At 43.1% G+C, this 16,402-nt stretch overlaps 1 protein-coding gene across 1 annotated transcript in view; it reads left to right on the top strand.

Annotated features, from left to right (window-relative positions):
* SMG6 (SMG6 nonsense mediated mRNA decay factor) overlaps nucleotides 1-16,402 on the top strand; it is a 223,484-nt gene that overhangs the window by 189,419 nt on the left and 17,663 nt on the right. The window contains exons 14-15 of the mRNA XM_044283895.1: nucleotides 3,873-4,049; nucleotides 15,727-15,870. Of these exons, the coding sequence (XP_044139830.1) occupies nucleotides 3,873-4,049; nucleotides 15,727-15,870 (321 nt within the window). The remainder of the gene's footprint in view (nucleotides 1-3,872; nucleotides 4,050-15,726; nucleotides 15,871-16,402) is intronic.

Genomic DNA, 16,402 nt, shown 5'->3' with positions numbered 1-16,402 from the left:
AATGGATGCGGAAACAAAACCAGGAAAAAAATAAACCTCAAACGGAAAAACGGACCGCAAAACAACAACGGCCGTGTGCATGAGCCCTTAAAATAAGAATTATGATGTTCTTTGTCCCAGACATAAACTTCTAAGTGCTGTGCGCTATCCACCTTTCTAATGGTAATCCTGTGTACATGTCGCTGTGTGTAGAGTTTATTTGTGCCGTCTGTTTTTTTATTATTATTATTGTGAAGTTTTCTCTTTCTAAAGAATTAGCTGATTTACAGTGAAGTGTAGAAAAGAAATGAACAGCACTAATAAAAGTGGAACAGGAAAAGATCACATGTGGACTATTCTCCAATAAAACGTGTAGTGTTCTACCAGAAAGCCATATGATCTCCGACTATTAACAAAGGACAGAAGTGGTGTTTGACGGGACTTTGTGCCCCCTCCCCTGTATCTATTTTCCTATATTACCTTTTTACTATAGCTCTCATTGCCAGATTTCTCACTGTTACTATGTTACCAATTCTTAAGCACCGTTTGTATGTAGTTATAGAAAATGTCAGAAGAGGGGAATGTGGAAATGATGGTCATGTACATGTGTATGCATGTAGAGTTTGTGTACCGTCCCTGCCATGCTTTTTAGGCGTTCACACGTCCTCAATTTCATTCCGCATTTTGCGGAACGGAATTGCGGACCCATTCATTTCTATGGGGCAGCACTATGTGCTGCCCGGATACGGAGTTGTGGACTCGTAGTTCCGGGTCCGCAATTCCGTTCCCGAAAAAAATAAAATAAATAGAACATGTCCTATTCTTGTCCGCAATTGCGGACAAGAATAGGCATATTCTATTAGTGCCGGCAGTGTGCGGTCCGCAAAACACGTTACGGACGTCTGAATGGAGCCTAAATTACTGATGACGCATGATATCACAATGAGTGCTTTCTCAGCCCTACTAGATGTGTAACTCGCACACGTTTTTCTTTGTCATTTTAACATTTTTGATAGAGATCTTTGTTTTCTGAGATTTCACTCGTACTAAAATAACTCGGAAAGTGACTTTTAAGTGTAATTTATTGCTAAATACATTACTTCCTGCTGGAGAGACATTCTCTGTTACAGATGAAGATTACACTTTAATGTGTACAGAAAGTTCTTCATCTAAATTTGTTCTAAAAGTCCATCAAGCTCAACCAAGGGATCGGTGGGGATGTGAATTTTAGGAAAGAGTGAGAACCAGACTTCTACACATTTACATAGTTCTAGGAAATCATCTAAGACTTTTTTTTTTAAACCATCCACTGCTCCTGCTGTGACCACGTCCTGAGGAAGTCTATTCCACAGATTCACAGTAAATGGTGAAGACGCTTTGATGCTTCTGGAGACTGAACTTTTTCTTCTCCAGTCGGAGGCAGTGCCCCACTTGTCTTTTGAGGGGATTTTACATGGAACAGCTTTTCACTATTTTGCTTGACATACACCAAAATGTGTTTTCAACATTTGGCAGGGATCAGGGGCTGTGTAAAGTGAAATAAAACCCCTCACCCTTAAAAGTCCAGCAAGTCCCGTGCCACCGCTCCAATCCCCACTGCACCTGCCCAGACTTCCCATGACTCAAATTGCTGCCAATCACTGGCCTCAATGATCACTTGGCCACTCGTGCACACCTGATCACTGAGGCCAGTGAATGGTTACTGCGGATCATTAAAAGGATATTTTCACAGGCCCAGAATGGACTGAGGCTTGAGCAGTGAGATATTTTAAAGGCAAGGTTTTTTTTTTTTTTTTTATGTACACGGTCCCCTGCTTTCTGCCACATTTTTTAAACATCTTGGAGAACCCCCTTTAACAATAACTAGTCATCTGCTGCTCATTCTACTTAGTCCAAACAGTACAAAACAAGCCCAGTATAGAATAGATGGCTCCCCCTGCCCTCTCATGCCAGTACACGTCGGCCCTCAGTAAGAGCGGCAGGGGTAGCCTTGTATTCATTATATAACTATTATTATTTTGTGCTTTTTAGACTTCTAGTAGGTCAGACCTGCCCCAAGAATATGGTGCCCTTACAATGGGCAGCAGTCAATTGATATAGCTGACATAATAGGATAGTAAGAAATGGAGAACGCCATGGTTGAAGTCCTGTCAGTGCTCTTTGCCCATTCACTGCCCTTAGTTCAATGACATCTTTCTCAACTGGTGCAGACTGGCTGCTAGGGCCATGCTGACCACTTCTGTGATAACACTGAGGCTGTTGGGCATTGTAATTCTTGTAACCGCGCTGTCGGACATCAAGGATGATCCCACAAGGGGTATATATATTTCATAGATGGTGGTCCCCAGCTCAGAAATGAAGGTCAGTCCACCCACACCCACAAGGGAGGACCAAACGTGCTCTGATGATGACAGTTGATCGCCCTTTACCTATCACTAGGATGTAATATAACATATTAATCAGTGTTGGGACCGCACTGAGCACTTTATATTGTAGCAAAACCCTCTCTATTGGTACTGTGCTGAGATGTGATAATGCAGATTGACAGCGGACTCACCGCGCCATTCCCCAAGCTTAATGATCAGACTTCTTTTTTACAATTTTTTTCATTTTTTTTTTCTGCATTCACATGTGATTGAATAGCTGCAAATTTGTGTGTGGCAAATCCACTGTGTTGTACAGAGAGTTTAACAAATCTCATTCACACACTGTGTTAAAAAAAAACGCTGCGTAAATTTGCCTGCGGTTCGGATTTGATATCTGCAGCATGTCAGTTTATGCTGCGGTTCTCCCCAGCGGATTTCACCCTTTGCAAAAACCAAGTGCAGCACATGCAGCTTTTGTTGTTTTTGCTGTAGAACTACCGCAAAAACCACTGTGGACTTTTCTGCTTTCATTTCCGGTATTGTGGATGTACTCTTAAAGGGGTTGTCCGGTTCAGAGCGGAGTCTGGACACATGCCCATTTTTACCCAGACAGGCCCCCTGATATGAGCCTTTTTATGGAGATTCGGTGATGTACTGGGCTCCCCATAGGGTAATCTAGGCGGAGGCTTTCACCTAGCGGGGAGCCCGGTGACGCCACCAGGAACACTGCTAGGTGGAAGCCTCCGTCTAGCAGTGTAAAAATATAAGCAAGCAAGGCCATGCTTTGCGCAATTCGGCAATTCATGAAATGCTCTGATGCTCATGTCTAAAAGGTGAAAATGGGGATATGTCCGGGTTTAGCTCTGAACCCGGACAACCCGTTTAAGGTGGTCTGTAAGCTTTTGATCATGCTGCCTATGCCCAAACTTCTGGAGCCTGTGATACGCCAAGTGACCTATGGTACTTTTTCCTTTGTTCTGTATGTTTACAGTAAAACTCAATTTCGTGGTTTGGCGAAATAGAGGATACAATTGTTCATATTCACAGAAGTGGGAACCTGTGGCTCTCCTGCAGACACAGATTGAAATATGCCATTCATAGACTTGACAGGGTTTGCTGAGGCTTAGTCTTCTTGCGAGGGCATGGCCTCACAGTCCGGTTTTCTGATGCCGTTTTGGAAGCCAAAATCGAGAGTGGATCATAAAGGAGTGAAAGTATAAAGAACTGATATGACTTCTCCTCCTATTTGAATACACCCCTGGTTTGGACTTCCAAAACTGCATCAAGAAACCTGACCGTGTGGCCGTACCCTGAGAACATCTTCAGGTGGCATTAACACAGATTACAAGACAATTTGCTCCAGCCCCATCAGATGTAGCAGCGGGGTCTGGATAATATTGTGCTGTTGCAACCATCTACATTGCACATCAGCCTCAGAGGGTTAATGGAAGACTTGGCCCTTTTCTTCAGCCTCTGCTCTGTGTTTTCCTTTCTCATTATCTATTCTCCCTCCTTCTCCCCCTCTAGATTATTGCTGCGGATTGTAAGCGGGTCACAGTACTGAAATATTTCCTGGAAGCACTGTGCGGACAAGAAGAGCCTCTGCTGGCATTCAAGGGTGGAAAGTATGTGTCAGTGGCACCCGTCCCAGACGCCATAGGAAAGGAAACAGGAAGCCCGGAGGGAAACCAACTGGAAGATCAGGTATTGGTTAAAAAGTGGGGGAGACTGGGGTTTACCCACTGAGCCAGTGGTAAGAAGTACAAGCAACCCAGAAGAAACAGTATCCGAGGATATTGTTATTTCTTAAAACAATTGATATTTGGGTGATGTGCCAGATATAGCCTCCCAAGTGCCAATCTCCTGTGTGCGCAGACATGCCACCCCCACTATGCATAGCCACATTCTTTCTCGTATCATCGTAATGTGTGTTTTACGGTCCCTGTCTCTCTACCACATCCATCATCTGCTGTTATTATTTCATGGCTTTTTTTTATTTTTTTATAATAATGTGTTGCAGCCGAGATGGGGGAATGAGGGGAGAGAGGGGGGTGTTGAGTTCAGGTTGGGGATAAAGTTTGTGGGCGTATATCTTGGTGCTGGGCTCAGGGTGAATTGAAGTCTATTTGACACGTACAGGAAGAGCTGACAGCACCCATCCCACTACCCCCTCCACTGAACCCTGTCTGTCCCTCACATCCTGATCTGATTAAGAAGTTTGAGGCAAGCGCTCCGCTCAACCTCCCATGTACTTGTTCACATATAGCAAAGCATTGTCGTTGATTTGGGGGCCGCTACATGTAATCGTGATATTTGCAGTTGTACATATTCTGGTCCAACTACTATGGCTCATACTACGTATATGAAAATGCCTAGCCACCAGATTAGTCGGGGACAACGATGAAATATTCACTCTTTAAGTCCGCATTGGGGCTAAGATGCATGTCTTACTGTAACTATTACATCCGTCCACTTTATATGGGTTTGGCTTTAATGTACCTTTGTGTTATCAGGCCATGGCTTTCCAGCTATCGTATTGTGAAACTGCAACTCCCAGCATGCTAGAAGTTTTGCAACATTTGGGACCTCCCAGTTTTAAGACCTCTGCCATAAATGTAAAGGACTGTGTCAGTGGCCACTAACTAGTAGCCATCCTTTAAGACATGTGGTCTGAAATGATCTTCCATCGTCCTGTACCAGCTTTTGGTGACCTGCAGTTTGGAGATGATGTAAAAAGTAAAAAATTATTTCTGTTCTCTAAAATTCTGGATGTTTAGATCCTGAAAATATTGTACTCTGGGCATGTTGATGATCTGACTTGTCTGGCGGGTTTTCTAGTTATCACGTGAATGGTGTACAGACTGGATCTCTATTATAAGGCATAGCATGAATTTAGTTGTATTATTTTGCTGTAATGGGGAACATTACAAAAATATCCCTGTGTGTAAATAGCTGATTCATGGGAAACCACTGGGAAATATTCCTGTATAAAGGTGGTGTAGAAATGGCACAGGTGAGACGTTGAGGGAGATTTCTCAAAACCAGTATAAAGGAAAAGGGGAGAAGTTGCTTACTAAAACCAATCATATTCCATCAGTCATTTTTCAGAGGCTCTTTTGAACATGAAAGATGGCATTCCCATGGCTTGCCAATACCATCTCTATGCCCAACGACGGAACACCAGGATCCCAGTGTGTGCATCTCCCATATCTTCATTCTTCTCCTCCCTCTTCCTTAAACTCAACATGGAGAAGACTGAATTCATTTACCCATGTCACTCAGCCCCCTACCTGACCTGTCCATTACAGGTAATAGCGCAACGCGTTCGCAGTCTCGCAGATCCGCTGCCTGGGGATAACAATTGATTCTACCCTGTCCTTTAAAGGGAACCTGTCATCAACTTTATGCTGACTATACTGAGGGCAGTATAAAGTAATGACAGAAATGTTGATTTCAGCGGTGTCACACATCACCATCAGCTAAAAGTAAGTGGTTGCCGAGAACCAGCATCATCATCATGGCCTTGATAAGAGTTAAATCTACTTGAGAAGAGTCATGGTTATTCATAATCTCCTGCACTCTCATCCATCTGCTGAAAGGGAGAAAACTAGGTAGAAGACTGTCAGTCATCAGCAGGTGGGCAGGAGAGCAGAAATTCATGAATAACCAGGACTCTTCTCAGGTAGATTTGACTCTTTTCAAGGCCTGGGCTGCAATGATTATGATCCTGGTTCTCGGCAACCACTTACTTTTAGCTCATGAGTGACACACCGCTAAAGTCAGCATTTCTGTCACTACTTTATACTGCCCTCAGTACGGTCAGCATAAAGTTGATGACAGGTTACCTTTAAGCCACACATCCAAACCCTCACCTTCACCTGCTGCTTTTAATTTAAGAACATCTTTTGTATTCTCTTGTTCTTCACCCCTGAGTCAACAAAAATGCTAGTACATGCCCTCGTCACCTCCCGCCAGGTCTACTGCAACCTCCTCCTGTGTGGCCTTCCATCCAGCTCCCCTCCAAGCTAATCTCAACTCTGCTGCCCAGTTAATCCACCTCTCCCCTAGTTTCTCCTCTGCCTTTGCCAATCTCTTCACTGGCTCCCCATTGCCCAGATAATTCAGTTTAAAATACTTACAACTATATATAAGGCCATCCACAACCTGTCCCCTCCTTACATCTCTGACCTGCTTTCTCACTATATCCCCACTCAGAATTTCCAATCCTCACAGGACCTACATCTCGGTTCTCCTCTCATCTGATCTTCACACATTCGACTACAAGATTTCTCACGTGCATCTCCCATACTCTGGAATCGCAACCTCAGCACATCAGATGCTTCCCTAACATCTAAACCTTCAAGAGTAACATGAAAACCCACCTTTCAGGACAGCCTACCACCTGCAATAAGCATGCTGTCACCACACAGTCAAATGAGCAGCATTTACTCTTACCCACCGTGTTCTTCCCCCTTCACTTGTAGATTGTAAGCTCTTGCGGGCAAGGTCTTCTTGATGTACAGCGCAATGGAATTAATGGCGCTTTCAAATAATATTATTGCTGGGTCACCAAGTGCCCTTAGACCACTTTTGGTACTGACCACTTTATACCGTTAACACCACACAAGACCTCCCATTTTTGGAGATGTTCTGGCCTCTTTGCCTATCCATGACAATTTGACCATTGCCAGAATTGCTCAGATCCTTAGCTATGCAAATTGTCTTCCTGCTTCCAACGCATCAATCTCGAGAACTTCACCGTAAAAAAGTAATTAGTATACGTATCTGTAATCTTGCGCTGCAGGTTTTTAATGTGATGTGGGAAGATCACAGAAGCAAGTAAATCAAGAAAGTGGAAAACCGCGCTGCTTACAGACTAATAGATCCCACCTTTGACACCATTGTCATGAGCGAATTGTTATCCACGTCACCTGTCCATAAACATCTTACTCAAATATATTAATTGAATGTGAATATACCGTATTTTTCGCTTTATAAGACACACTGGATGGTAAGACGCACCTAGGTTTTAGAGGAGAAAAAAAATATTTTTCATCAAACCCCCCAAACTTCAGCAGACTTCAGATCAGACCCCCATGAGAGCTCAGATGAAACCCTCATGTCGGACCCCCATAAGAGCTCAGATCAAATTGTCATGTCAGACCCCCCCCCTCATCAGAGCTCAGACCAGACCTCCATATCAGTCATTGCTTCCTGGTCTTCTACGTGTCCGCGCTGCACTGTGATCGGATTGCGTACAGCGTTAGGTCATAGTGCTCACTCAACGTCCTGACACTATTCACAGGACACATGAAGACCAGGCAGCGGTGAGTGCAGCATGAGCTAGCAGCCGTACAATCGCCACTCTCCACACCTCTTACATACTAGTGAGCATTTCCATAATGGAAGCCCCCATTAGTATTTGTTTTATAAGATGCACTGCCGTTTTTCCCTTACTTTGAAGGGGGGAAAAGTATCTTATAAAGCAAAAAATACGGCACATCCATTATTATCCTGGGTGTGATGGCTATGCTCACACATTACAGCCTCACCATGGCTGTTGTGCACCTGAAACCATGTCAACATGCAGATTGGTGTGGTCTTCAAATTGTTTGCCGCTAAAAAAACTTTTAATTGTCAATGACCAAACGGTACACCGCCACTTACCTGCATAACAGTGTGGCCGTTAACGGACTACTTTTAGCTGCAGTATGAAAACTGCGATGAACTTTGATGCCATTCTGTGGCTGGAACGTGTGAAGCCTGTATTACGTTCCAAGCTTTCACAAGTTTTCTTTGAATAAAAAGCACTTTCCATAACTGTATCTATATTTTTATCTATGCTAGGTTTTGCTTTTTCCTTTCTCTGTAGTTTGCGTGAAGCAGTGGCTGTGTAATGCACTGCAGGGTCACTGGAAGCAGCTCATTTTCTCACGTTTTTGTAGAGCTGACTACCAGACACAGTGAACTTGTGACCCTTTGCTGACATCGAGGTGTCCCCTCCTCTTTTCACTCGCATTTAGTCGTTAATGCCCTTAGTCATTTGGTAAGTGAGAAGTTCCCATTTGGTTAGTAGGCGGGATCCTGGCACCCGGCATCTCACGAAAGCTGAACATACAATCTACATACCCTTTTGACTAGCACTTGACCTCTCGTAAGTTAACCAGGAGCCACATTTAACTCCTGATCTCAACAGACTCTAACCACATGCTAGCTGAAACCTACCTCTTTCTGAACCCCTGCTGGAGATATGCTACCCAGAGACGAGGAAGTGAGAATGAGCTGTGTGTGAGCAGCCTGCCTTCCTCCTTCCCAGGATGAACTTGGGGAAAGAATAGCCATGGACGGCCATTAATAGCGAGATAGTCTCCATGTTTTTCATAATTTTTTTCAATTTCCTTTTTACATGTTTTAAAGAGGACCTGCACCAAAAATATAGTCCAGTCTGTGGGCAGCATGTTATAGAGCAGCAGGAGCTCAGCAGATAACTATCAGGGTAGCAGCCATAGCAGCTGCTATGGGGCCCCAATAACTAAGGGGGGGCCATATTCACTCAGACATATGTGCAGTTTCTGATGTATGTGGACAAAGGAAGAGTGCATTACTTTTTGCATTATTTCCGCACTTTGACATCACTCATTAATTTCTGTACATCACAATGGTATTATCATATTATTGTGATATTACTATGAGCCTTACGTTATCCTACCAGTGTGACATCACTGTGTGCATTATCCCTGTACATTAATAAAACCAACATAATAATAAGCTGTTCATATTCATGCTACCAAAGTGGCCATAGTGGTGTGAAGTCCCATTTTAGGTTTACCCATGGAGCCCCACATGTCCTTGTTACGCCCCTGCAGATTGATATATAGTTTTCAGTGAAACTTGTAATTTTATAGATTTGTAACTCTGCACTTTCTGACTTCAGCGGGGACCATCTTATAGGTGGCAGATAGCATTTTGTGTATGAGTGTGTACCCATAGATGATGGTCATTTACTGATAGTTGTGCATCGGGGGACTTAAATATAGAAAGAGCAGAGGTCTAAATGTATAAATTACATATTTTACTGAATCGTCCCACTAATGGGATGCAATATTACCACTTTGTTTTGGTGCGGCCTCATCTGAAATAAACAATTCCGCCAAGCCTTTTGGGGTTTTGACATCACAGTGTTTACTGTGCACTATGACATGACATCCTTATTCTGCAACTCAATATGATTACGGCAATACCAAACTTGTATAGTTTTTATTTTGTTTTATTACTTTAAAAAAGTAAAAACCTTTGGGGAAAAAAATCTAAATTTTCTGACAGCCAGAACTTGTTTTTTTGCGGAATGAACTTTACCTTTTGTTGGTACCATTTTTGTGGCATGTACGACTTTTTGATCACTGTGTCTAAAAAATGGTAAATAGTGTATTTTTCTTTTTCATATTTTAATAGGTCAGACATTTTCGGATGCGGTGATGGAGATACCATATATCAGGGCTGGCCAACCTGCGGCTCTCCCGCTGTTTCAAAACTACAACTCCCAGTCTGCCTACAGCTATCAGCCTACAGCAGGGAATGGTGGGAGTTGTAGTTTTACAATAGCCGGAGAGCCGCAGGTTGACCAGCCCTGATATGTGTGTGTGTGTATATGTGTGTATATATATATATATATATATATATATATATATATATATATATATATAATTTTTTTATGTAAAATTAATATTTTTTTTCACTTTTTCTTTAGTAATCATTAGCCCCCTATGGGGCTAGAACCTGGGAACTTTTGATCCCTTGTCCTATTCACCCTAATAGAGATATATTGGGCTGAATGGGATTTTGCGCTCTCCCTGCTGAGCTGAGCCTTGTGCACAGCTTAGCAGGAAGATTACTATGGCAGGCCTGGTAAGCTTCAGCAGCATTTAGGCTGTCATGGTAACTGATCGGAGCCTGTGATTTCACTGCAGGGGTTCTTATCGGACAGCAGAGAGCACCGCATCCCTCTGTTACCTCACAGATGCCACAATTGTTTTTTATCGCGGCATCTGAGGGATTATATGACTGGGTTCGGCGTGATCACCGTTGTCAGATGAGGGTCTTATCTGAGGTCTGACGAAGAATGGGGATCTGATTTGGGGGTGCGCTATTAGGTCTGATAGAAATGTATTTTTTTGTTGTTTTTTTTTTGTTTTTTTTTTTCCTCCTCCAAATCATAGGTGCGTCTTAGTCTGAAAAATGCGGTAAATCTATTTTTTGTATCATTTTTAAAATTGATATCCAAAATATACAACTAGTGTTTCAGCAGTATGTACCTGGAGATAGATACAGAAGTGTTACCTTTTGGAAAAGGACCTAGACTGTCTTCCATTCTATCCCCTGTATATTAGATTATTAGACTCAATTTAGGGAGGTACAGGTTTTCATTAAAGAGAACAAGGTTCCTTTTACACGGACCGATTATCTGACAGAAGCAGCATGATGCAGACGCTCCTGATCACCTCCAGATCATCAGCAGAGATGGCGGCTGCATTTATATTGCTGCATTTTCACCTCCACTGTATGGGGACAAGTGAACTATTCAGTGATTGCTTGTCCCCATAGAAAATCCTTGTTCCTACGTAGCAGATCGCTGCTTTTACACCATGAGCTTCTGCACAGGAACTATGGTTTTATGTGTCTACAGAATGACACACTCAGTAGAGTTGGCTTGTTCATCGGATGATTGCCGAAACCTTTTACACATCAGATTATCGGAATTGAGGGTTTATACAAACGTTCTTCCTTGATAATCTATTAAATAATCGGTCTGTGTAAAAGGATCCTTACAGACATTGTACAGTGATAAAAGTATGCAAATTAGCTCTCTTCAAGAAGGAAGAAAATGGGTATTAGCCAAAGTAGGGACACCTCCAAAAAGAAGAGATGCTGATCTGTAGACCACAGTTTTAAGGGTCATGCCCCTAGTCATTACAGGGCAAGGTAGAATTTCCTGGGTTCTATTGAAGAGATCCAGTGGTGCATGGAGACTGACTTAAAGGAAACTGGAAAAAAAGGTGTGCAAACTTGGTTTCTTCCTGGAGGACAACTCTCATGAAAATCACTAGAACAGCTAGAGGTCCTCCATACAGAGATTGTCGCTATTGACATTAAAGGGTTCTCTGGGCTGGATCAGCTGATTGGCGGGGGTGCTTGGTGTCAGACCCCTACCGATCTGATATCAATGACCTATCCTAAGGTTAGGTCATCAATAATAAAAGACTGAAGAACCCCTTTAATATTTTCTTAGTATATATTGGCTATATTATTGCTAAAAAAAAAAATCCCAATAAGTCATACCCCCCTCAGTCTGTATCATGTGTGGCAGGAAGTAGCTTTGAGCAAGCAATCCTGTTCTCATGTGATGTCTCCAAGCCCCTGTATTTGGAAACTATGTGGTCTCCTTTGGTTTTGATAGTATCACAGAATTTCTTGTGATGTCTCGTTCTTACTGCTGGTAGTCAGACGTTAACTAACCTTATGATGCAAGCATGCTAAAAAAACATTCTCACACTGGAGAATTTTTGTATGGAATTATATTATTATTTTCTATTGTTCTTATAGGTTCTTTATATAGATAAATAGTTTGCTAACAGGAGAAGGTTTCCAATTGTTGTAACCAACTTGGCATTAGAAGAAATGTGCATCACACACAATGAGGTGAATCTGTCCCCCAGTGTCCAAGACTCAGTTTCTAAGGCTCAAGACTCAAATGTGCAAACCCACATGGGGATGGAGAAAAATAGCGCAGAAATCACTGCACGCTGTCGATTTTCCAATCGGCAGGATCCTGTTTCTGAAATGCTGCAGATTTAAGCATAGGCTGAGAACTACGGTGGAAAAGCGCTTCTACATCTCGCCTTGGCCTAAAAATGCTACCAAAAATGGATATGGATTTCACAGCTTTGTTACAAAACTGGGGATGCTCCTAACACTTACAATGTTCAGAGGGAGATTAAGTGGGCTTACGTTATTCGGCTCAATGGTTTGGCACAGAAAACTGTAAGACACACTACACTGTCTGTGTTACCATGAAGAAGGGGCAATGGCAATGGAGTAAGACATGACTGCAGAATCAGTGTACACAGGGTTTGTCTGTAGTCTGCAACTATGGAGATGCATAGGTCTGCATACTAGCTGTAGACAGAAAACGGTAGATTATACGACTATTTCTTTATTATTTTAGATACATAGTGCCAGAATGGCCAAAGAGCAATTGTGCGTGATGTAAACGTGATGTAAACCAAACAATTATTTCTGGACATACAACAGATAAAAAAACGTTCTGTATTGTAAGATTGTATATTTATAGGTGCTAGTAATGAGAGATCGACTGCATGAATGATACCGATTCCTGTATCAAATAGTTTTTGAAAAGTTTTGAAAGAAAGCAACCATAATAACTCTAACCCATCCTTTGTCTCTCCCCCTGTTTGTAATTACTGGTCTCGTCTTCACACTGGAAATGTCTGGTCATGACTGTTCAGCCAATCACTGGCCTCGGTGATTTGGTAAGTAGGCATTTCCTGCGTGTCGAGACAGGACCGGTAATTAGAAACCAGTGTGGACCTAGTAAGTGCCAGGTGGCCATCTTGCCTGAGCTGTTCTGCTTTATGGCAGCCCCATTGGCCATACACACTATGGACAGGAGGGATCTCATTGACTTCTATGGGAGAGTCTTCTAGGCATGCTCTGTGACCTGTGCAGAGGTCGTTGTACAAGAAAAAAATAGATAAGCTTTAACAATCGCATATTGTGAATGTTGGATCCGGTCTTACCTATACACAGAGGTGATATCATTACAGGCAGGATTAGAATGACAGATAAGCAGATAACTACAGTAAAGTGATCTGTACAGACCAAGAAGTGCTGCCTATTATTAGGCTTAGTGGACAGAGCAAAAACTCCTGATACGTCCAAGTAAGGCTTTGTCTAATTATTTGACGTAGGCAAATATATATATATATATATATATATATATATATATATATATATATATATATATATATATTAAGAAGGGGTATTATTTTAACCAAAAACAGTAAAAGTTATGTTTTATATGAAAAGTCATTTTTCTCTGTGATGTTTGTTTTTTGTTTAAAGGGACACTGACAGGGCCAATAAGCATATTGAGGTCTATATATGTGACTACAGGTCTTATACAGGGTATTCCAATCATATAAGTATCCCCCCTGTCCACATTATACAAACAGTAAACTTTAAGTTTTAAAACCTGCTCCAAGGTCTGCAATCTGCCCAAGGGGCGGCGTTTCACTTCTTTTGTGCCCAGCCAGCCTCCCCCAACTGCCGATTTGAAGCGCCGCCCAGCTCATGAATATTCAGTTTGCTGGGCTGCTTCTGCGGTCCCCGCTCTGAAGCGCTTCGCTTAACAGTGCCCAGCGCATGCGCCGGATCTTGTGAAGTCCGGTACAGTAAGCGCCGTCCAGCTCATCAATATTCACTTCGCTGGGCGGCGCTTACTGTCCCCGACTTCACAAGATCCGGCGCATGCGCAGGGCACTGTTAAGCGAAGCGCTTCAGAGCGGGGACCGCAGAAGCCGCCCAGCAAACTGAATATTCATGAGCTGGGCGGCGCTTCAAATCGGCAGTTGGGGAGGCTGGCTGGGCGCAAAAGAAGTGAAACGCCGCCCCTTGGGCAGATTGCAGACCTTGGAGCAGGTTATAAAACTTAAAGTTTACTGTTTGTATAATGTGGACAGGGGGGATACTTATATGATTGGAATACCCTGTATAAGACCTGTAGTCACATATATAGACCTCAATATGCTTATTGGCCCTGTCAGTGTCCCTTTAAGCATAGATATTGACATGGAAATTTAAAATTAAATTAAAAAAAATTTAAAATATGTTAAACATAAAAAGGTAACATTTTATGATGATACATTCTCTTTAAGCCCACTTTAAGGCAGTCTGCCACTAATGTTTACCCCCCTAGACAACTCCCTTAAATAGTCCTTGTCTTATTCCCTAGGAGGCCCCCCCCCCCCCCCCCAAGACAATTTACTAGACCTTATAGCTTCTTCAGGAAAAGCCTATGGGTCTGCAGACCTCCAATGAAAATCTTGATTTCATGCCTTCATGAAAAAGCCGTGCATTCTCCAGGCAGCATATCATAGAGCAGGAGGAGCTGAGCAGATTGATGCAAAGTTTTGTGGGAAAACATTCAGCAAAACTTGTAATACATGTAATATACAGGGAAAACTAGGAGTCGGTGAGTAGAACTCCTGGTATGACTCTCCTAAGCCCACAATAATCATCAATTTAAATTAATATATTGCACATTTTGCAGATTTATTTCCTAAAAAAAAAAGATATCAATCTGCTCAGCTCCTCCTGCTATAACTTGATGCCTGCAGATTGCACTGCATTTATTGCTGACAGGTTCCCTTTTAACGGATGCCGCAGAATATGAAAGTGTAGTTCCCTTTAGCTGCTGATTTCTTCGGCTGCAGGCGGCCCTTTAAAGTGTTCAGTGAAACCAATTTCACAAACAGACCCCCCACCCCCCAATTTGCCGGGCCCTTCACAGGTAATATACTTACTCCGCTTCCGGCGCCGCTCCTGGTCCCTGCACCTCTGCTCCAGCTTCTCCCTGTACACAGATGAAAACGTCCCTGTCCCCGCCTGCCATTAGCTGGCCCCCCGACACCGGATGTTTTCATTCGTGTACAGGGAGCAGCAGCCGCTGCGGTGTGGGAACCAGGAGCGGGGTAAGTATATTAGCCGTGAAGGACCCGGCACATGGTGGGGCTGTTTGACAAATTGGATAACCCCTTTAAAGGGGTGTTCCCATCAGTCAATCATTAGGATATGCCCCATTGTCTCAGGTGTGGGACTCGCACCTACACCAACAACAGAGCAGAAAAGCTATTTCTGTTGGCCCTATAGAAATGGGAACGGTGGCTGCGCAAGCGCGGTTCACTCCTATTCACTTGTATGGGGAGAGGGCTTGGCGGAAGCTGGACCCCGGGGTCATCCAGCCACCGCTCAACTGATCCTAGCGTAGGTCCCAGACGTGGGACTCACACCTATCAGACAATGGGGGCATGTCCTAGCGCTATGTTCCCATTGTCTGTGATGGGAATACCCCTTTAAATAGTTTTCTTCATCTCTGCCCATACCTGTACACTGTTCTGAAATGAATGTTTCATCGCCTCCATTGTAGTGTGCATTACTGCATGCCAGTGTTTTGTTCTATGACCAGCGGAAATATTGCCTGCATATGCTGGAAGTTAATCTTTCAGGTAATGCAGAGACTACATTTTATGCAGGTGATGCATTGTAAATCTTACACTAACTGCTCATAAACTTGTTTTTAAACCAGGATGATGTAGTGATTGAAGCGTTTGCTGAAGATTCGGAGCCAGAAAACAGCGGGGCAGAGCATGATTTCCGAGAGCTACGTGCCAAGAAGCACGCCCTGGTGAGGAAAGTGGAGGAACAGAAACGTCGGCAGCAGAAGATTCAGGTAACGGTCATAGCAAGTGCAAGCGTAGAGCTGAAGGATGCGTCCCTAGGCTGAAGTTAAAGGGCATGTCCATAAGTTATGTTTAGCTGTCAAATATGTTCTTTTTGTGCTATATTTGATCAGTCATTGTGCACACAGCCTAAATAGCCATATCATTGTCTTTAAAGGGCCAGAGGAGCAGCCGATTATCGGGAAGGCTAGACTATGAGAACGAGTGATTGCTACTACGTTCGCTTGTCCTCATACAGCCGCACTATTTCTGGGCAGCAGATTGCCGTTTAGACTGCATGATCTGCTGCCCAGCAACTATCATTTGCTTGCCTGCACTAATTACATTTTCGGCTGCACCTGTAGATGGGCAGATTATTGGGAACGAGCGTTCGTAGGAACGTGCGTCAACGGCAATGGGTCCGTGTAAACCCACTACTAGCATTCATGGAGATACATCAAGGCTAGAATGAAATAACTGAATTGCAAGTTGAATACATTATTTATTGGTGTGTCCCCTTTGCTTACATGACGTACATTTCTT

Source organism: Bufo gargarizans, chromosome 3 (genome assembly GCF_014858855.1).
Source record: "Bufo gargarizans isolate SCDJY-AF-19 chromosome 3, ASM1485885v1, whole genome shotgun sequence".
NCBI classification, from domain to species: domain Eukaryota; kingdom Metazoa; phylum Chordata; class Amphibia; order Anura; family Bufonidae; genus Bufo; species Bufo gargarizans.
This window is presented reverse-complemented; position numbering and strand designations above follow the sequence as displayed.